General features: G+C 44.4%; 1 protein-coding gene across 1 annotated transcript in view; it reads right to left on the reverse strand.

The window, feature by feature from the left end:
* The window catches only part of LPIN2 (lipin 2), a 1,688,564-nt gene that overhangs the window by 502,894 nt on the left and 1,163,843 nt on the right, over positions 1-21,827 (reverse strand). The window contains exon 14 of the mRNA XM_044065902.1: positions 3,388-3,536. Within this exon, the coding sequence (XP_043921837.1) occupies positions 3,388-3,536 (149 nt within the window). The remainder of the gene's footprint in view (positions 1-3,387; positions 3,537-21,827) is intronic.

Here is a 21,827-nt window from a genome sequence, read left to right on the forward strand (position 1 = left end):
ATCCCTCAAGAGCACTGAAAGAGCCCTTCAAACAAGGATTCTCTGGAGCCTTGATTGCGCGGGCCTCCTCTGCCATGAGAGCAGTGTCTTCCATTCTTGTCCCCCTCCTGCCCCTGGGGGAACTATCACCCTGTGTCATAGAAAGACCTCCGGGATTTTCTGAACCACATCTTTCCACTACCTCTCTGACCTTTAGGGAAGGGTCTGGTAGGAGTGGTGAAACGTACTCCAACAGCAGAGAAGGTCTGGTCTTCCTGTTCACACCTAGTGAGCACTTCTTTTACTTTAGGCCCAAAAAGAGAAGAGCCATCAAAAGGAGCATTAACGAAGAAAGACTTGAAGGGCTCTGTGAAACTGCAAAGGCGCATCCAGGCCCACCTCCTAAGAACAATACCTGAATGCGCAGCCCTACTCGTTCCATCTGCTACATGAGATATGAGCCTCACAGAAGAGTTCACGACTAAACTGAGGGTGGCGAGCGGAGTATTAACCTGATCTGCTACTGCATCAGCAACAGCTCCTTAGTGGGAGTCTAAGTTCCTTCAACAGGAACCCTCTGAACCTAGTAAAGTGGGTAAGGTAATTCAGAGACCGAAATGCAAATGCCGCTGATGAAAATACCCGCTTCCCATATCTATCCATCAACCCAGAGTCCTTATTCGGAGGATGGATAGAGGAGCTTGTCTCAGATAGCTCCTTCTTACTGTCCGCTACCACGACCATTGCGTTGACTGCTACACCTTTAGTTAAAAAAGCCTTATGTTTTGCAGCAGTTATGTATTTGTTTGGCCTTCTAAGAGTAGGCTCTATGGTATCTGGGGTCTCCCAGGCCTTCTGAGAAGTTAGGTCCATAAGTTCATCAGGAGTCGTCGTCACCCAAGAGGTGGAAGGGTGAGACCCGAAAGCCTTCAGGTCAACTGATTCCTCAGCTGAAGGCTTGATGGACTGCCAATCACCTCTCTGTTTTAATATTTTATGGATGTCTCCAAAGGAGACATCTTCAGAAGGTGACTGTAGGGACCCTTCTGCATCGAGGTCGGTATCTGATGTGATAGACTCCTCATGGGAGGAAAGATGCTTCCTCTTGCAGGTCCTCTTCAAAGGGACCTCCTCAGTGGGATAGTCTGGGGAGGTTTTGGAATGGGGGGGGGGGGTCGCCTGGTAGATATCCTGAGGCCTGGGATCTCTGCGATCCTGTGGAAGGGTCAACTAAGAGGACAAAGACAACTGACCTGCAGTGGGAGAAAGATCCGATGTAGACTGTGGCTTTGACTTGGGAGGAGTCAAAATCCTCTTCATAACCTCGAAGGCAGATTGCCCCCACTCTGAGGAGTGCCCCGGATCTAACAAAGGAGTCATCGGAGCTGATGGTATCTGTGGCACCAGGGACAGAAGCTCCAAGGCAGAGGTAGGAACTGAAGTCACCTGCACCGAAACCCCCAGAGAAAGTCAGATCCGGAGAGATCCGAGTTGGCTCCGAGGATCAGACTGGAGAGTGTCGGCTCCTAGAGGTGCCCTGCTCCGAATGAAGGGAAATGCTCACGGCAGATGTCTGCTCCAAGGGAACCAAAAGCCCTGGAGCCAAAAGAGACACAATCTGGAGATCAGAATCTTCCGACTCCGAAACTGAGGAACAGATCGGAGTAGGAATAGGTACTAGAGAGGGGGGTTGTGTCTGGTCTGATTACTTTGGGCTCAGATCCAGCAAAATTTTGGCCAGGGCCGGAGTCTTCTGTAGCCTCTGCACAACCCTATCCACGTCTTCATCAGATAAGCTCCTTGTAGACCACGTAAACAATGTAGGAGATCTGGACTTAGCTACCACTGGAGATGGGAGCCGTGTAGTTATTGGTTCTAGAGAAGGGTAACGGATGCAATGTTGAATTTCTGTAGGAGCTGAAGATGTTGGAGCCAAGGGTTCTGATGGCTTCGAGACAGTCTTGGATCCGGGTGTGCCACTGTGTGCTCAGAAGAAACAGGTGGAGCTGACAGTCGAGGAATTTCAGATGAAGTTTTCGAGCTGGAGAATGTCATTTTAGTGATTTTTCTTAAGTCTTTGAAGAGGACTCGGACGTAATTGCCTCTGAAAAAGGTGTTTTTAATAAACCCTTCAAAATCAGTTTGTTTTTGCACTCCATAAGTGCTCTTTGATTAAAGCTCTGACATGGAGCACATTTCCTGGAGAGGAAGGCCCCAAACAATACACACACAAAGTGTGTGCATCACTAAGGGGCATTTTCCTTTCACATTTTTCACAGTTTTTTTTAAAATGCTAGTGGTTTCTCTTCATGTTTCTGCGACAATGCCAGGGAAACAACAAGTAAAGAAAAATATAGAGAAACACACACGCACTCAAACACAGTAGGGGAATATGCGGAATAGTTTTTTTTTTAAATATATAATTCATCCTCTAAGTAAAACGGACGAGAAGAAAGGAGGAAAGAATGAAGGGGGAAGGGGGGTGTCCTCCAATAAAAAAATGGACAAGAGTGATAATGGGGGTAGGGAGCACTCGCTCAAAGAAATTAAACTATTAGAAAAGGCAAAAAGGTAAAGAAGGAAAGATAGTCAAGAAAATCTCAATATTTAACCCAGAGCTAATAAGAGAAACCTCTTTGCTGTGCAACAAATGAGATCTGAGGAGTCTGATTAATTACATTATGGGTAGGAAAAATGCCCATGAGCTAAGCTGAGGACCTTGAGCTGATATAATAGCAGAGACAGACCTGATGGATCGGATCCACCTCAACAGTGAGAATAAAGACGAGACTGACATCACATCTTCAGGTTTTGAAGAGGAGGAAAGATCTGATGAGTAAACTAGTAAAACTTCAAAACAACTGTGAAATACATTGAAAATTAAGAAAACTGCTTCCTAAAATGAAGAAAGAGCAAAGAATCAAACATAGCCTGGCCAATCTCTCAAATGCAAGCTGTACAGCAGCAAATAAGATTGTAGATCACACAGCATGTTGGGAAGTAATGGAGGAAATAAAATGTGGAAGTCTTAAAGTTGTCTGTGGCAGCCACTCCTATCGGTCAAAATGGATGGATTGGTTCATGTAAGACCTCGGCTTAATACAGCTTTCTTATAATTTTCCGAAAAAGAGTCACATGCTTTAGTTAGCCTATCAAACTTTTCATCTGAAATCGATTACATTGCTTTAACCTAACATCATTTCTATACTGCCCATTCCAGGAAGGGATCATCATATAAAGAATCCACTCACTAAACTACCTGTCAAATCTTCTAACTAAATGACCTGCTTCCCTAGAAGCATTTCTAACTTAAATTTTCTTCATCATGGCATTGCTACAACAAATGTTACTCTGCTACTCGATCAAAAAATAGGAACTGTTGTATGGGAAATGCTGAAAAAGTCTTACTTGGTTATTGTCCCATCTATATCTGAAATTATGACTTTGTCATTCCAGTTCCACAGATAGATAGTTCCCTCACAGCGACACGTACCCTGATATTGGGTAGTAATACTAAACATAACATCATTAGGACCATCTTTTAATCCAAGTTTGGCCTAAGTAGAAAAATAGAAAAACAAGAGATAAAAATTGAAAGTTATCTTTCTTAATTGAACTCCACTAAAGCAATCACTATGCAAGTTTGCCTTACAATAACAGGTTGCATGTCTTAAACTCTACTATACATGTTGACAATCAAAACAAATCTGAAATGTTAAGGCTTGAGAATGCATTCCCCCCATTCCTCAGGTGAAAGATGACGGCTAGGACTGACAACAGAAGGCAGCATCAAAAAACAGTGATATTACAAACAAAATTATCATTGTGCCAAACTGCATGACTCAAAAAAGGCAGCCAAAGGCTTGGGAAAAGAAATTGTACAAAAACATTAAGCAGCATTAAAAGAAACACAAACTGGACAGGAAATAATCTGTCCAAAACAGAAAACTGTAAAAAGCAAATGCAGTACAAAGTGTAGCTGTTTCACTACAGACACCACAACAGCAGACATTTCGAACAATGGTACAACTGTAGTATGAACAACATACTAGTGGAAACACACTACTGGGAATCAGTCATCAGGTAAGCATCTTTTTTCAGCAATAGAGTGTTCACTATGGCACAAGATTGTGAATTCTCAAAATGTAGTTACAAAGGGCAGCACTGCAAAGACAGTACACTTCATGTTTTCACACTATTTCTAGCATCCCCAGGAAGAGAAGGAACAGAAAACACTCTGCCAACAAACAGTTCTGAGTGTAAATAATAAAAGTAAAGCCTAAGAAAATAACCTAGAATACCCACTAAAGTCACAACCTATGAATGAGCGATTAGAAAAAGAATAGCTTTGTGACATACAATAAAGTACAGTTGTGTAAACACTTCCCATAATGGTAAGTGAACCTTCTCTTTACTGTTGCAGTATTCATTACATTAGGGATCCCTGCCAAGGGTGGCCCGACGTCCGGCCAGTATATCAAAGCCTTAGGCCACTTTAAGGTATGCTGTACATCACACACATGCTTTCTGCGTAGCATAGGGCATAAAGGTGACACCTGGATGAGCCATCCTCAGAACCGACAGTCCCAGTAGGAATGCCAGTCCAAGGGAAAAAAAAAAGTTACCAGTACATCCAGAAGACAAATGGACCGGGGTGGAGGGAGTGAGTACTGCAACAGTGAAGAGAAGGACATCTACCGTTACGGTAAGATTTTACACAACTGTACTGTGTTCTTCCATTTCATTGTTGCAGTACTACATTAGGGACAGTGCAAAAGCTCACGAAGAAACTTGGGGGGAGGAGGAAGGATCAGCAAAGCACTCGAGGAAGCCATGAAGGATGGTCCTAGCAAAACTAGCTCTAGCGAGTCCATGCAACTTGTAGTGACTGGTAAATGTATGCACAGATGTCCAGATTGCTGCCTCAGGAACAGAGTTAGTATCCAAACCCTTAAAAAAAGCCACTACAAGAAGCCACAGCTCCAATAGAATAAGCCGCAACAGAATAAAGAAGGCTCTTAACATGAAAGGAATAACAAAAGGAATAGCTTTTGAGATCTAAAAAGAAAGAGTTTGCTTGGATAGCATCATCTTCTTCTTTGGGCTTTTCCCGGTTAGGGGTCACCACAGCGGAACACCTGTCCGCTCATGATTGGCGGTGGAGTTTTACGGTGTCGAGTTGCCAGCCTGGCGCCCAACCTTCCACAGAAGGCACACACACGCACGCACACACACACCTAGGGCCAGTTTAGTGTGTCCTAACCACCTACAGCATGTCTTTGGGGTGTGAGAGGAAACCGGAGTACCCGGAGGAAACCTATGCGACCACAGGGAGGACATACAGACTCTGCACAGAAGGCACCCCAGCTGAGGATCGAACCAGAGAACCTCTTGCTGTGAGGTGACAATGCTAACCACTGCACCACCGTGGCCGCCCAGTTTGCTTGGATAGTATAGTTGTATAAAATCTTACCATAATGATAGATTGCCCTTCTCTTCACTGCTGCAGTATTCATAACATGAGAAATTCCCTGCCAACCAGTATACCAAAGCCTTTTACTACCTAGGAGTACTTGGAGACATTGCACATGTACTCTGTTGTATGCTGACCATAAAAGTGATGTCCGCACATTCTATCCTCAACTTCTCTGCCACCAGTCCGAATGCCATCTTCGGCCGGTCACTTGCCAGAGTCATTTGCTACTGTATCAAGCCATTTCAGATAAGTGCCTTGCCCCCCCCCCCCCATATATCTTATTTGCTACTGTGTTTGTGAGTTTTTTTCATTCAAAAAAGGCAATTGCCATCATGGGAGACTAATTCCACATAAGGATAGTCACAAGCAGTGTTTGTTCTGCTTAGGGCCTACTCATGACCATAAAACTTGTTTCATTTGCCAGGTCTTCATGCCTAAAACTTAAGTCAGCTTTCCTCTCCAGCAATTTGTCTTGAAAACCAGCGTCTTACATGCTTAGCAAAAAAAGCTATGGAGAGTAGGTCTGGGTCTTCTGCTGCGTTACCGGTGAAGAGAAAAGCCTAACAGCCTAAGTCTGTCTTTTTGGCCGAGCCTCCTACATCAGGCGTCTCTCTCTCAAGGCTGATAAAGGCTCGAAGATCTGTCCGGTCCTTGCTTTGGATTCCTTGACCTGAACCGGTTCAGAGGCTGCTATGGATCTAATGACAAAGCACATGGGAGGCTCTACAGATATTCACTTCAGATGCACAGGGGGAACAGACTCATTATTTCAGAAGGCCGTAGTTAGGGAGGAAGTCCCGACTACTGTTGCTGAGTGTAGGCCAACGTCGGGCCCTTCCACTTTCCATAAGGCAGATGTTGTTGTTGTATCTTTTGGCTTTTCCCGGTCAGGGGTAGCCACAGCAGAACTCCGGTCCGCTAATGCTTGGTAGTTGATTTTTACGTGCCAAGTTGCCAGCCCTGATGCACAACCTTCAACGAAGGTATGCCCATTCACGCACGTCTCCACAAAGAAGATGCTCTAGCTGAGAGTTGAAGCGGTCAGCGTCTTACTGTGAGGCGACAACGCTACCACAGCACCACCACCACGGATCCCATAAGTAGATGTGCACCTTAAAAATAAACAAAAGAAAAAGCATTCCACTCCAGCCAAAGCTCCACAAAATGAATGTCAGAATTTTACCCAGGGCTTATTTAATGCCCTTATGGCCCTTAAGCTCCCTTCTGGTGTCTCTGTCCGTACTCTGCCTTGGACATTTTCATTTCAAGAGAGAATTAGATTTCTCTTAAGATGATGAATCCTTAGCCTATTCCACCCAGATTCATTCCCTTCTGGAGTATGCTTCTCCGGAAGAGGAGTTTTAATGGCACTGACTCTCCTATAGAAGAGCTTATCTTTGGGGAAACTATTACCAAAAAAAAGTTATGTACTCACCATAACGTTCCATCTGAGTAGTCATACTTCATTTTTCTGCAACCTGTGTGTATACGGATCCATATCGGATCAGAGCCGGCAATTTTTTTCTAGCATCTGCTCCAAGCTCCTCCCCTTACCCATAACGCCCTATCATCTCCTATCTTCCCCCAGATCGAGTTTGCTGCAACTAAAAACATAAGCAACTCAACCCAATAAACCAATCCTGAAAAGACAGGACAAGGTCCGGGGGACGGAGGAAGGGAATGTTGCAGAAAAATGAAGTATAACTACTCAGATGGAACTTTCTGGCGAGTACATAACTTCTTTATCTGAAGTAGTTAACTTCATTTTATCTGCAACCTGTGGGACAGAGTCCCCAGCTACTCTGATCCTGGGAGGCCCTTATCGAAGGATATTCCTGAGCACTGCAGAGCCAAAGGATGCTATACCCCTCGAAATCAGATCTAATTTGTAATGGGAAATGAAGGCATGTGAAGTGGCCCAGGTCGCTGCTGCACAAATATCGTCCAAAGGCACCCTAGACCAAAAAGCAGCAGAAGTCGCCATGGACCTGGTAGAGTGAGCCTTAACAATACCAGGAGGAGATGAACCTTTTGCTTTGTAGGCCTGTGAAATACAGAGAGTGATCCATCTGGCCAAATAAACTTTAGAAGTAACTTTTCCCATAAACGCTTTGGAAAAGGAAACAAACAATTGGTCAGTCTTGCGGAAAGACTTCGTTCCATGAAGATACAAACTAAGCGGTTTATGAACGTCTAACAAATGGAGTTTGTATTCACCTTTACTTTGGAAGTTAGGAAAAAAACGGGCAGATTAATGGACTGGTTTATGTTTGCTTCAGATGCCACTTTAGGTAAGAAGGAAGGGTTAGTATGGAGGGAGACCCTATCCTTATAGAAGACCAAATACAGAGGAACAGCAGACATAGCTTGAAGCTCAGAAAACCTCCTAGCAGATGTAATGGCGACTAGGAAAGCGGTCTTCCAGGACAAAAATTTCAAGTCCACCAAAACTGCAGGTTCGAAAGGAGGAGATTCCAATGCCTGTAAAACAAAAGTAAGTTCCCAAGGAGGCACTGAATCCTTGACAGGCAGCTGTAACAGAAAAGTACCTTTAAGAAAAGCCTTACACAGCCTAGAGGAGGCTAAGGCCATGTCTTCACCAACATGAAAACTGGAAATGGCTGCCAATTGTACTTTCACTGTGGAGGAACTAGGTCCTTGCTGAAAGATACCAGACTGGAAGTCCAACACAGCTGGAACAGGGGCTGTAAAGGGATCTATTTTTCTCTGTAAGGCCCAAATAGAAAAGCGCTTCCATTTACTGCAATAAAGTTTCCTAGTGGAGTCTTTAAGAGAAGCCACCAAAATGGATTTTACCGGGGATGAAAGACCAGGTGTCCTGGCAATTAATGAAACTGGAGCAACCATGCTGTCAGCTTGAGGCTGCCCAGATCGGGCGGACGTGCCCCTGACGGATGGAAGATTAGATCTGGGCAGAGATCCAGAACCCATGGGGGAGCAAAGAGATGAGACCAAAGGAATGGGAACCAAACCTGATGAGGCCAGAATGGGACAAGGAGGATCACTTTGCACCGTAGTCAGCAAACTCTCTGAAGAAACGTCAGAATAAGTGGCAAAGGTGGATAAGCATACAGAAGCCCAGGGGGCCAAGCATGGACTAGAGTGTCTCTGGGGACTTCCCCTGGTGAGGGAATCAGAGCGAAGAACCCGCAGCAAGGCTGACCCCATGCAAGGAAAATCTCCTCCACTACTGACTGTTTCAGAGACCACTTGTAAGGCATCAGAATGGCCCTACTCAATCTGTCCACTAAAATGTTGGAGCACCCAGGGATGTGCGTTGCTATCAGAAACCGACCGGTGGAAATCGCCCATTCCATACTCTCATGGCCTCACAACATAGGTGGTAGGATTGGGTCCCCCCTGCTTGATATACCAGACAACCGACATCAATCAAGAGGGAGGACTGTATGAAAGGCTTCCAACGCTAAAAGCACTGCCCTCATCTCTAGAACATTTATGTGCAACTTGGTCTCGGATTGGGAATACGTGCCTTGGACTGTCTTTCCCAAACAGTGTCCCCCCCGCACGAGTTGGGAGGCGTCTGTGGTCACTGTGGCTTGGACTGGAGATGACGCGAAGGGGTGTCCTTTTGACATCTCCGGTGAACTTAACCACCAAAGAAGAGATGTCCTGCAGACGTGACTGATCTTGATCGGAAATTCCAAGGGCAGGTCTAGCCAAGACCATTGAACAGCCAGAGACCATTGAAGAACCCGCATGTGAAGGCTCGCACAAGGGAGAATCGATATGGTAGCAGCCATGGAGCCCAGAGAACCTCACTCACCTTTGAAGACTTGGAGTTAGCTACCTGAGCTATGTGGCATCTGAGGTGTAGGATCCTCTCTGGAGTTAAGAATATCTTCATCTGCAAAGTGTTTAGCCGTGCCCCAATGAAGTCCAAAACTTGTACTGGTTGCAAACGAATTTGTGAACATTGACTGTAATTCCCAGTAGATCTGCCAACCGAATTAAATAATCTCGGGCCAGACACAAGTGATACTTGTTGGGCGCAGCAAAGAGCCAGTCGTCCAGTTATGAAAACACCTGAAAACCCTGAAGCTTCAGGTGAGCCGAAGCTTCAGGTGGAAGAATGACTTGCTCCATCACAGAAAAAGAGAAGCCAAAAACTCAAATATGACTGCAACTGGTGCTGTTCCACCCAAATAGCAAATCATTTCCACTTGCTTCTATAAACCTTAAGTGTCGAAGACCTATATAAGGAGACCAAAATTTCTCGAACGGGGAAGAAAGCCTGGGAAACCTTGCCATCATTGGAAGTGGAGAAGCCATACAGTTAGATTCAGGCCCTGTATATCTGGATGTGGATGCCCTGATGAGTTTAACAGCAGATCAGGGTTTGGAACCAACCTCATCAAAGGGCAAACCAGATGAGACCAAAGGAAGGTGAACCAGGTTTGTAGAGTCCAAAAGGGGGCAATGAGGACAACTTTGCTCCACAACCTGAGCGCTTTCTGCAAAAACCTGGGAATTAGAGGTACAGGAAGAAAAGCATAAAGAAGATCGGAGGGCCAAGCATGGACTAGAGTATCCTTGGGTGACTGTCCCTGAGGTGGGATCAAGGCAAAGTACCTGCTGCATTTGTTGTTGAAAGGGGAAGTAAACAGATCGCACCAGGGATGACCCCATTTTTCTGGATGATCATATCTGCCATTGACTGGTTCACAGACCACTTGTGAGGCATCAGTAAAACTCAACTGAGCCGGTCTGCTAATATGTTGGACTCCCCCGGAACGTGCATTGCTGCCAGAAAACGGCTGGTGGAGATCACCCACTGCCAAACCCTCATTTGCCTCTTGACACAGGGGTAGGGATCGGGTTCCACCCTGTTTATTGATGTACCTTAACTACTAAAATGTACGTTGGGATCGCAATAGTCCGCAGTGGGAGAAAGCTGTAGAGTTCCTGCAATGCTAGAAGAACTGCTCTCATTTCCAGTACAATGATATGCAACTTGGTCTCCTGGGACATCCACGTCTTGGACTGTTCGACCCAGATAATACCCCCCCCCCACCTTAGCTGGGAGGCGTCAGTTAAGGTGGTGTTTGGGGATTGAAGGATAAATGATGTCCTAGAAAAACATCTGAGAGGTGAGGCCACCAGAGCAGAGATTCCTTGCATACTAGCGACAGTTTTATGGGAAAACAGAGGATTCCTGAATAGTAACCATTGAACTGTTAATGTCCATTCCAATATCATGTGGAAACGAGCCACGGGTAGGAAAGTTATTGTGGCTGCCACTGAAATCAATGCCCTGAGTACTAAACTGGCTGGGGGCTGAGGTATGGTTAGAATATGTTTGATGTAACTTTTAGATTTGTTATCCCATCTGTCATTGGGTAAGCACAGGATGTCCTTGTATTCAAATGAGCCCCGATGAAATCTATGACCTGAATCGGATCAAACCTGGATTTCTGCATGTTAACAGTTATTCCTAAAGTTGGGGCTAGCAGTAGTAAACAGTCTCTGGCTTCAATGAGTAGATGCCTGGTTGGAGCAGTCAGTTGTCTAGATATGGAAAAATCTGGTAGCCCTGCATCCTGAGAGGCACTGCCACCACTGCCAAGCATTTGGTGAACACACTGGGGGCTGTGTTGAGGCCAAACAGGAGTGACCTGAACTGGTAATGATTGGCTCCCAGCCTTAAACATAGGAACTGCCTGGAGCATCTGTCCATTTTTATATGGTATTACATGCCCTTCAGATCCACACAGCACATCCAACTGTCCACCTTAAAGACAGGAAGGATGGACTGGATTGTGACCATCCTGAACTTTGTGTGCTTTATAGATTTGTTCAGACAGGTCAGATTGCGAATATGTGAGGTCCCCCTGTCTTTTTGGGTACTAAAAAGAACTTGGAGTAAAAGCATGATCCAATTTGATCGGGGGGGCTCCGATTACTTTTTTTTTTACAAAAGCTTTCCTAATTCGTGGGCCGCATCCTCCCACTGACTGGATGGAACTTTGGGTAAGTAAAAATTTTCTCTTGGAGTTTCCAGAAAGGGAATGAAGTACCCCCTGGATATGATCCTTAACACCCATTTGTCACTTGTGATGGACTCCCAGGCTTCTGGGTGCAAGGAGAATCACCCCTCCCCCCTTCTGCCTCCAGAGGATGACAGTTGGACAACTGTTCAGGATTGCTAGAAGGGCTTGTCTTCAGAGGGTTCTTATGACCCCTGATTTTATGGACCCCCTCATCTGTGTTGGCGGTGTCTTCCATTCGGATTATTTCTCCCTTCTGCCTGTGGGGGAGGGGCTCTCCACGAGTGTCCTGAAAAGGACCTTGTGACTTCCAAAACCACATTTTCTTACTCTCACGCTGATTCCTGAAGAAGGCCCTTTGTGGGGTAGAGAAGAATATTCCAACATCCGAAAAGGTCTTTCTATCCTTCTCAGGCTGGGAGACAGTCTCACAAACTGTTGTTGGTCCAAATAAGGTGAAGCCGAAGGGGGCATTAATAAAGGCTTGTTTGAAAGGGTCTGCAAAAATCTCACAGCCACATCCAGGCATGACGCCTCATAGCAAAGCCTGAACAGGCAGGCCTTGAGGTACCATCTGCAGCATGGGAAATCAACCTCATGGATGCACTGGCTAGTGACTGTAGGGTGTCCAATCTGGAGGAAAAGGTTTTCTGATCCTCAGTAAACATGGACCCTTGGGTTGAGCTCGAAAGTTCCTTTACCAAGTCCCTTTGTAGCCTCGTAAAGTGGGGTAAGTAATTTAACACTCTAAAGGTGAAATGTGGAAGAGGCGTAAACTCTTCTGCCAAGTCTGTCCAAAGCCCAGGATTCCCTATTCGGGGGATGGACAGAGGAGGTCTCCTGGGCAAGCTCCTTCTTGGTGGCTGCTGCCAACCACCATAGCATCTACAGGGATACTCTTGGCCCAAAACAACTTGTCCATTGGGGCGTTAAGAATTCTGTCTGTTCATTTGGGGATTGGCTGTACTGTATCCAGTACCTTCCAAAACCCGGAAGACACCAGCGGGGTCAGCCGGGGGGGGGGGCACCCAGGTAGTTGAGAGGCCGGACCCGAAAGCCTCCCACAACACCAACTCCTCTGGGGAAGGCTTTTGGGCTGTCCAACCACCATGCTGGTGCAGGATTTCTAAAATGTCCCCAAAGGAGATGTCATCAGGTGGGGGACTTTAGGGACTCTTCTCCTTCCTCAAAATCTGTGTCCATGGCAACTGATTCCATAGGAGAATCAATGCATCTCCTTTTAAACAACCTCTTCCAGGGGACCTCCTTGGTGGACGCTCAGGGGAGGTATCGGAAGATGCTTGGGGTCCAGCAGTGGGGAGAGTGTGGGAAGCAGTCCATGCAGCAGAATGGAGGCCTTGGGCAACAAACCAGAATGAGGAGGGGGAGGTACAGTGGCAAAAAGAGCCGAGGGTCTCCCTATTTATGGACAATTTCAGGCCATTAAAGCCAAACCCCTCTAGCTGTGGGCATGACCTGAAATTGTCCACAAATAGACTTAAAAATGAAAGTAAAAGAAAAAGTCATGGCCATTCAGAATTGCCATTTAGCTGAAACACCAGAAAACCTTAAAGGGTGATTTGCATATTTCCCCATGAGGCCTCTGATGCAAGAGGTTTAAGGAATCATACAGTTAGAAATCTAGCTTTGCTAGATTTTTCTTTTTGTGTTTTTTAACCAGTTGGCTATTTGTGACCTTTTTACTCTGTTTTAGTTCCTAACAGCATAACAGGAACACGCTCAACAATCTGGGACTGGACTGTATACTTCTATCCACCCCTAATGAAACTCCTTATTACACACTTCAGAGCAATGTGCCCCAGTTTAAGACTGCCAATACACTCACATTGAAAGTAAATTTAAGTTTCACACATCTAAATACTTCTGGGAAAGCCCTGACACAGATTTCCAGCTGTGTCCCTTGCCCAAAATAATAAGGTAATGCTGCCACCAATCAGTGTCATCATGCTCTTCTAAAGGGGTCGAATTATGAAAATTAAACATCAAAGTAAATGATAGCTATTACCAGGCCTTCAAGGTGACCTGGGGAGTATCAAACGGGTATAAGCACACTCTAATTTCTAAAGAACATACTGATTTCCAACAACAATGCAAAGTAATGAAAAACGTTTAAGTATAATGATTATAAGAATGTAAATCATTAACTTTCAATAAAGAGAATTCAATCACCAGAAATGTAAAATTAAACTGTAGGATAGAAGTCCATCATTCTAGAAAAACTCTATCATAATAACTAAGCTTTCTTAATCTAACTAGAGAATACTGTCCCTGATCTAATCTAACACGTAACAGCAAGGCAAAGGCAGACGTAATAGTTTTTTTGGTGAGTTTTCTTCTTCGGATATCACTGCACAGCACTGACTGCAACTCTTCACAAATTGCTCAGTACTTGACTAACTGCACAGCATAACAGTCTCAACTGTCACATTCTAATGACATCACCTACTGTTCAGTTGGCTCTCCAAAGTATGTCAGAATGTCCACTACCTGCGTATTAAAGCAACCAGATTTTTAAGAGAAAGTGGCCGTTTTCCGATCATATACTGTTGTGAAATATGTGGGCAGACTGTGTTCTGAAGTGTGTGTGAGAGACTGAAGTGGGTGGTGCTTTTCAGAGTTTCCCAGTGGTTGAGTAAAATTAGTGAACAGCAGGTAACAGGATGACTGCAACACATACGAGAGCTCCTATTGCAGAAAGCAAGGCACACGGAAGTGGATGGGAAAGCTAAGCAGCTGTGTGACATTGGGTAATCACCCAGGAGCAGTAGTAAGCCCCAAATTCCTCTCCCACCTTGACGTCCTTCAGTTTTGGATCTCATTTTAAGTTCCGCGGACCCGACTGTGACATACTGAACCCAGCAGAACAATGTAAAGTGGAGTAATTACTCCGAATCCCAATGACAGAACAACCTGACTACATGGAAACAATGTGAAAAGTATGTAATTATGACATGTTTACAGCTGTTTCTTTGTGGTTTAACAAAACAGTGGATCCAGAAAACAGACACCAAATAAATATACTCCTTTCAAGTGCTGACATTGTCTGTGCATTCCCTTCCCCAGAAAGGTCTTAAAAGCTTGACGGTTTATCCATCATCCAAAAAGGGGTATAAAAAAATAATAATAAAAAATGTGTACAAACTTGATACTTGTAAGAGGGCATTGAGTCCTTTTGTCCCTAATTTCAAAGAGTATGACTGATTTGGAACCGGGTTGTGAGAGATTCACAATCTAGTTGTGATAACACGCAAGTACCGAATGTCCCTTACGAACATGTGCAATTAGAAATGCATCAAAAAACTTTCAAGACTCTTTAAACATTCTATTTAAACAGGGAAATACTCAACATTTTAAAAACATATTTACATTTCCACAATTAAACATGTTGGCATACAATACAAGTTAATCTGAGAATATTCACAAAGCTTCTGCCAGACATGTTAATACAGATGACACTGTTTCCATTTTCTTCACAATGCCCACCCCCACCATTTTCAAGTGAACCTTGAAAACCTGACGCTTGAAAAAAATGGGTCTACCTGGGAATATTAACCCACTCCTCTCCTGGGCAATCCATTTGCATTGGCATTATTAACCCCACTGCAGTGTTTTCCTTGTGAGGAAACTTGGCTGAGTACAGCCTCCATCTCATAATCTGAAGCATCTACCTGTACAATAAATTCTTTATTGTAATATGGACTGGCTAACACTGGGGGTTCTCCCAAAATCACTTAGTTTTTGGAATGCCTGTTCACAATCTATGGTCTACACTACCTTGTCTGGTTTATTCTTCCTAGTTAGGTCCGTAAGGGGTGCAGCTATGGTACTGTAATTGGGCACAAAGTTCCTATAGTACCCTGCTGTCCCCAGAAATGTTCTCACTTGTTTCTTAGTAAAAGGAATTAGACATGCTTGACTAATTTCCACCTTGACAGGTTCTGTCCTAATTTTACCACTTCCCACTCTGTGTCCTAAGTAACTGACTTCTGCCATATCCACTCGACACTTGAGTTTAAATGGTTAATCCTGCCCTAATCTATCCAAAACCTCTCTCACATGTTGCTCTGCAAATGCCCGTAGCATAATTTTCAATGTAGAGTTTAACCTCTCCACAAAACCATTAGTCTGGGGATAGTAGGGGGTGGTCTTTAAATGTTTCACCTCATAACATTTCCACAAACAAGTCCACTAACCAGTTTCGTTTTACTTGGATCGCTTGTCTGTGAACTTAAAGGATTTTCGACTGGAAACAGACTGCCTGCCTTGCTTGGATTACTTTCGGATACTTAGCAATTCTGCCCAATATTTCACATTATATATTTTTTATTATTTTTTGACTTAAGACGAGTTTAAGTAAGCTATTTCGACTATTACTGTCTGATCTAATTAATATACAGTGATTAACTAGAGATATATGGACTGAAAATCTTCCACACACAGAAGTTTCTTACACGGTTTTGTTTTTGGACCCCACTATACTGGTTTAGTGGATTGTTTGAAACTTTGGGGATACCACGGAGATTACTTTTTTTTTTAAAACAATTTAGAAGACCACCCTTAACTTTAACATAATTCAAACAATCTACATCAGATAATTTTGCTACAGCCTGAACAGCTTTACCATGGAGTAAGGGAGTCAAGGATTCAGGAGCCAAACCCAGAGCTCACGGTCAACATCATATTGTCTACATACTCTCCCAAATATATGAATAAAACTATCAAAGTCATCCCAATCCCTGTACAGAGGAAAATGTTGACTGACCTTTACAGATTCTGGGGTCTGGTTATTCTGAAGCTCCAATTCATGCTGACGCTTTCTCACGTTGTCCCCTGCTTCTAAACACCTCAGTCTCTTTTCGGTCTCCAGCTGTTTAGTCTCTAGTTCATACTGGCACTATTTCTCCTCAGGCTCTATTCGTTGCATTCACTCCTTGGCCTCCAGTCGTTGGGCTTTCAAGCATGGCTTCTCTGCTGATTCCAATTCAAGATGTTTGGCCTCCAGTTGATATTGATGCTGCTTCTCCCTTTCGGTAGCCTCCAATTCTAATCTCCTTACCTCCAAGAAAGATTCTCAGGTTCTCTGAAGAAAATGTGAACCGTCTTGTCTCGGTAGGCTACACATCACCAACACCAAACCGGATAGCCTCCAAACGGCTGGTCTGAGCTGTGGCCGCAACAAAGGCTGAAATCATTGCTCCTTGGTCAGGCTGACATGCACTAATCCTCTGGCTTCATATTCCTTAGCCAAATGGATCTTTGTCAGCTTGCTACAAATCTTCTGCTGACATCCTTGGTTGCTATTCCACACTATACAACTACAAAAAAATAAATAAAACTGTGGTGGACAAATTATGAATGTTTACCTTGTGGCTGTCAAGAGTGCACACCTAAATGATAACTACAGACACTCTACTGGAATCCAATTAAAACGTCCCACACCGCTGGCACCAATAAATGAGACGTCCAGCTATTAGCCCACTGGACTGCCACCAATAAAATGTGGCATCCCTTACTATCCTGGGTCAATAACTAAGGAGCTTCAATCCTCAATACTGACTCCAACTTGAGACTGCCATTTAAACAGGAGGAATACTTCACAATTTCCCCTAAGAGCACAACAGGAATGCACCCAATAATGTGGGACTGGACTGTATACGTCTGTCCACCCCTAACTGTTTGTGTCTTTCGTCTTTTCCCGGTTAGGGGTCGCCACAGCGGAACTCCGGTCTGCTAATGATTGGTAGTGGGTTTTTACGTACCGGGTTACCAGCCCTGACGCACAACCTTTAAGGAAGGCACGCCCCATTCATGTTTGCCTCCACACAGAAGACGCTCTAGCTGAGAATCGAACGGGACAACGTCTTGCTATGAGGCGACAATGCTACCGCAGCATCACCACTGCAGTTACACACTTCAGAGCAATGTGTCCCATTTTGAGACCTCTGATACACACAAAGTAAATTTAATCTCACACATCCAAACACTTCTGGGAAAACATGACACAGATTTCCAGCTGTGTGACTTCCACAAAATAATATGGTAATGCTGCCACCAGAGTGTCTTCATGTCCTTCTAAAGGAGTGCCTAATTATGAAAATTAAATATCAAAATAAATGATAGCTATGATTAGAAGCAACCAGGCCTTCGAGGTAACCTGGGGAGTATCAAACAGGTAATCAGCACACTCTGTCTTAAGAACACACTGATTTCAAATAAAATGTAAATGAAAAAAAAAGAAGTTATGTACTTCACAGAGAGAGAGAGAGAGAGAGATTACTCCTAGAGACCAAATCCAGTTTATAAATGAGAAATAAAGGTGTGAGATGAGGCCCAAGTAGCAGCTGAACAAATATCATCCAGAGAGACCCTAGACCAAAAGGCCGCTGATGTAGCCACACATCGGGTCGAATGAGCCTTCACTTTTCCTGGCAGAGACAAACCTCTGAATAAGCCTGGCCAATGCATTACGAAATCCAGCGAGCAATAGACACTTCTGAGACACGTTTACTTAAAAAGGGCTTGGCATAGGACACAAAAAGCTGATCAGACTTGCAGAAAGGTTTAGTCCTGTGCAGATACCTCAACTGCCTATGTACATCCAGTAAATGTAAATTGTATTCCCATTTATTCTGGTAGTTCTGAAAAAATACTGGTAAGTTAATAATCTGATTAATATTGGCCTCCAAAGCTACCTTGGGAAGGAAGGAAGGACGGGTTAGGGCGTAGCGACACTATTCCTGTAAGAGACTTTAATAGGAAGAGCGTGAAGCTCTGACACCCTTCTAGCAAATGTAATGACAACCAAGAAGGCAGTTTTCCAGGTCAAAAATTGTAGATCCACAGATGCCGCAGGCTCAAAGGGAGGAAGAAACCAATACCTACAACAACAAAGTGAGGTCCCACGGAGGAATGGGGTCCTTAACCGGGGGTCTGAGAAGAAAGTTGGACTTTCACCATTGAGGAAAGTACAGTTGTGTACACCTACCATAAATGTAGATGTTCGAGTGTCTTCACTGTTGCAGTCATAACTGTAGGGTGCTCCTGCCGGCAGGCAGCCCGAGGTCGGCCAGAATCCCAAAGTCTGGGTCCGGCATCAGCTGTACAAGCCAGTACCCTGACATCAGTACGCTCTGGTACATAGCCGTCAGCCGACACCATCTTCTCCAGCCTTTCTTGCCCTAGATGTCAGAATTTCCCAAAAATCATAAATGAATCCAATAAGGAAACACAAATACACCACAAAAGAGAGAAAAAGAGGGGATAGGAGGGAGGGAAACACCGACTGCAACAGTGAAGACACTCGAACATCTACATGTATGGTAGGTGTACACAACTGTACTATGTTCATCGTGTTTCACTGTTGCAGTCATAACTGTAGGGTGGAATCCCAAAGCAGTGAAAAAAGGGAGGAGGTCTAGACAGAAGAAGGGGCAGCAAGAAGACCCTGCAAAACAGCAGAGGCAAAGCCTGCCCTGGTCTTAGAATACAAAGGGAGATTGTAGTGCTTGGAAAAAGTATGCACAGAACTCCAAGTGGCAGCTTCCAAGATATCCTTGGTAGGAACTCCCCTGAGAAAAACTGTAGAAGTAGCAGCTGCTCTAGTAGAATGACTTCTCACTGTGCCTGGAAACTGTTTCCCATGATGAGTGTAACAAAATCTTACTCCATAAGAAATCCATTTGGAAATAGTTTGTTTGGAAATAGCCTTTCCAAGAGAATTGGAGGCAAAAGAAACAAACAATTGGTCAGATTTTCTGAACTCTTTAGTCTTGTCCAAATAAAATCGTAACTGTCTGTGCACGTCCAAGGAATGCAAAATCCTTTCCCCTTTATTCTGAGGATTAGGAAAGAAGGTAGGAAGGTGAATTGTTTGATTTAAAGCCACTTTCGAAATCACCTTAGGCATGAAAGTAGGATTGGTCCTCAAGGATACTCTGTCCTGGTGGAAAATAAGGTATGGTTCCACAGCCATGAGAGCTTTCAACTCTGAGACCCTTCTGGCAGAAGTCAAAGCTAACAAAAGAACTGTCTTCCAAGATAAAAACTTAATATCTGAAGATGCAGCAGGCTCAAAAGGAGGCAAAGTAAGTTTTTCCAAAACATAATTAAGATCCCAAGCAGGAATAGGAGGGGTCCTGGGAGGCCTTAAATTCTTAGCCCTCTCAAGAATTGTCTCACCAAAGGATGAGAAAAACAGGGGATCAGTATTGAAATGAGCAGAAATAGCAGAAGCATGAATCTTAATGGAAGAAAAGGAAAGTCCATTAGACAAAAGATCCGAAGGTAAAGCAAAATAGAAGAGAGATCAGGTACCAGAGGGTCCAAGCCTCGGTCCTGCATCCAAATGCAAAATCTCTTCCATTTAGAGGCATAGGATTTCCTAGTGCTAGGGCGTCTAGCTTCCAAAAGAACATCCAAAACTTGTTTGGGAAGACTAGAAGAAATCAAATTCCTTTGAAGAGCCAAGCTGCCAGGCAAAGGGTCTTGAGATTGGAATGTAGCAACTGACCCTGATGCTGGGACAGAAGAGAAGGGTTCAGAGGGAGAATCCAAGGAGGCTCCAAGAACAGGTGCTTCAAAGTTGGATACCAAAACTGTCGAGGCCAATTTGGAGCAATCAAGATGAGGAACTTGGGCTTGTCCTGTTTTATCTTTAGTAATACCCGAGGAAGTACAGGAAGAGGAGGGAAGGCATATCCCGAAAGGTTTCTCCAGCTGAAGGACAGGGCATCCACTTTCCAAGCTGCTTTGTGGAATGACCTGGTGCAAAAGTGAGGCAGCTGATGATTGAGATGGGATGCAAACAGATCTATCTGGGGGCATCCCCAAACTGCAGTAATCCTGTTGAATAATTTGGTGTCTAGCATCCATTCGTGAGGATCCAAAATGTTCCTGCTCAGGCTGTCTGCTAAGAGATTCTGTTCTCCTGGTATGAATTGGGCCTGGAGATGTAGATTCAGATTTAGAGCTGTGTCCCATAAAGCCATAGCTAGTCTGCAAAGGGGGTATGAATGAGAACCCCCCTGCTTGTTTATGTACCACATGACTGTGGTGTTGTCGGTGTAAATCAAGAGAGACCCTGGATGCAAAAGGTTCTTGAAGGCTAGAAGAGCATTTTGAACTGCCAACATTTCCTTCAGATTGATGTGCCAGTGAAGATGATCCTTTGTCCAGGTTCCCTGCTGGCAATTGCCTAGAAAATGTGCTCCCCAAGCATAATCCGAGGCGTCCGTGGTTATGATTTGAGAAGGTTGAGGAAGACGGAAAGGCTTTCCTTCGTTTAAAGCACAAACCCTGGACCACCAAAGGAACTCCTTCTGGAGGCAGGGGATCAGAGTGTCCAGATCGTGGTAATGCTGCGACCATACACTTTTCAGATACCATTGAAGCTTTCTCATATGGAGCCTTGCATTTGGAATCAACAGAATGCAGGAAGCCATGTAGCCCAGTGCCTGCAAGAATTTCCTTGCAGTGAGCTGAGGTAGAGTTGCCAAAGTCTTGAAAATTGAAGCCAGCTGTATTTGTTTTTCTGTAGTGAGGAAGGCCCTTTTGTAAGGTTGTATTTAAGAGGGCTCCCAGAAATACCATTTGTTGAGAAGGGATGAAATGTGACTTTTTTGTGTTCACTGAAAATCCCAGTAGGAGGAGAAGATGTTGAACAAAATCCAGATGTTGAAGTAAAAGTTCCTTGCTATCTGCCTGAATAAGGCAGTCGTCCAAATAGGGGTAAATCTGAATCCCCTGGAGTCTGCAATAAGCCACTACTGGTGCCAGGCACTTGGTAAAGACTCTGGGCGCAGTAGATAAACCAAAGGGCAGTACAGAGAATTGAAAGTGTCTCGATCCTGCCTTGAACCTGAGGAATTTCCTGCGTTCCTGCCTGATGGGAATGTGCAAATAAGCTTCCTTTAGGTCCAATGTCACCATCCAGGCGTCCTGAGAGAGCATTGGAATCAGCTGCTGCAGAGTAAGCATCTTGAATTTTGGAATTTCCAAAAAGGTGTTTAACACAGAAAGGTCCAGAATAGGTCTCCATGAGCTTTGTTTTCTTGGAACCAGAAACAGTCTCGAATAAAAACCTTTTCCCATCTCTGAGAGTGGAACAGGCTCTATGGCTCTCATGGCCAGAAGAGCATCCACTTGATTAAAGGCCTCTGACCATTGATGTTTTGGCAGATCTGGCCAACCGAAAGCCCTTGGCAAGGTATGAAAGTGGAATTTGTAGCCTTTTAAAATCACGTCCAATACCCATTTGTCCTGGGTAATATGAGTCCAATTTCTGTAAAAAAGAGAAAGTTTTCCTCCGAGAGGGGCATCCAGGTAAA

The sequence above is a fragment of the Protopterus annectens genome, chromosome 3.part0 (assembly GCF_019279795.1).
Source record: "Protopterus annectens isolate FY-2018-M chromosome 3.part0, PAN1.0, whole genome shotgun sequence".
NCBI lineage: Eukaryota > Metazoa > Chordata > Ceratodontiformes > Protopteridae > Protopterus > Protopterus annectens.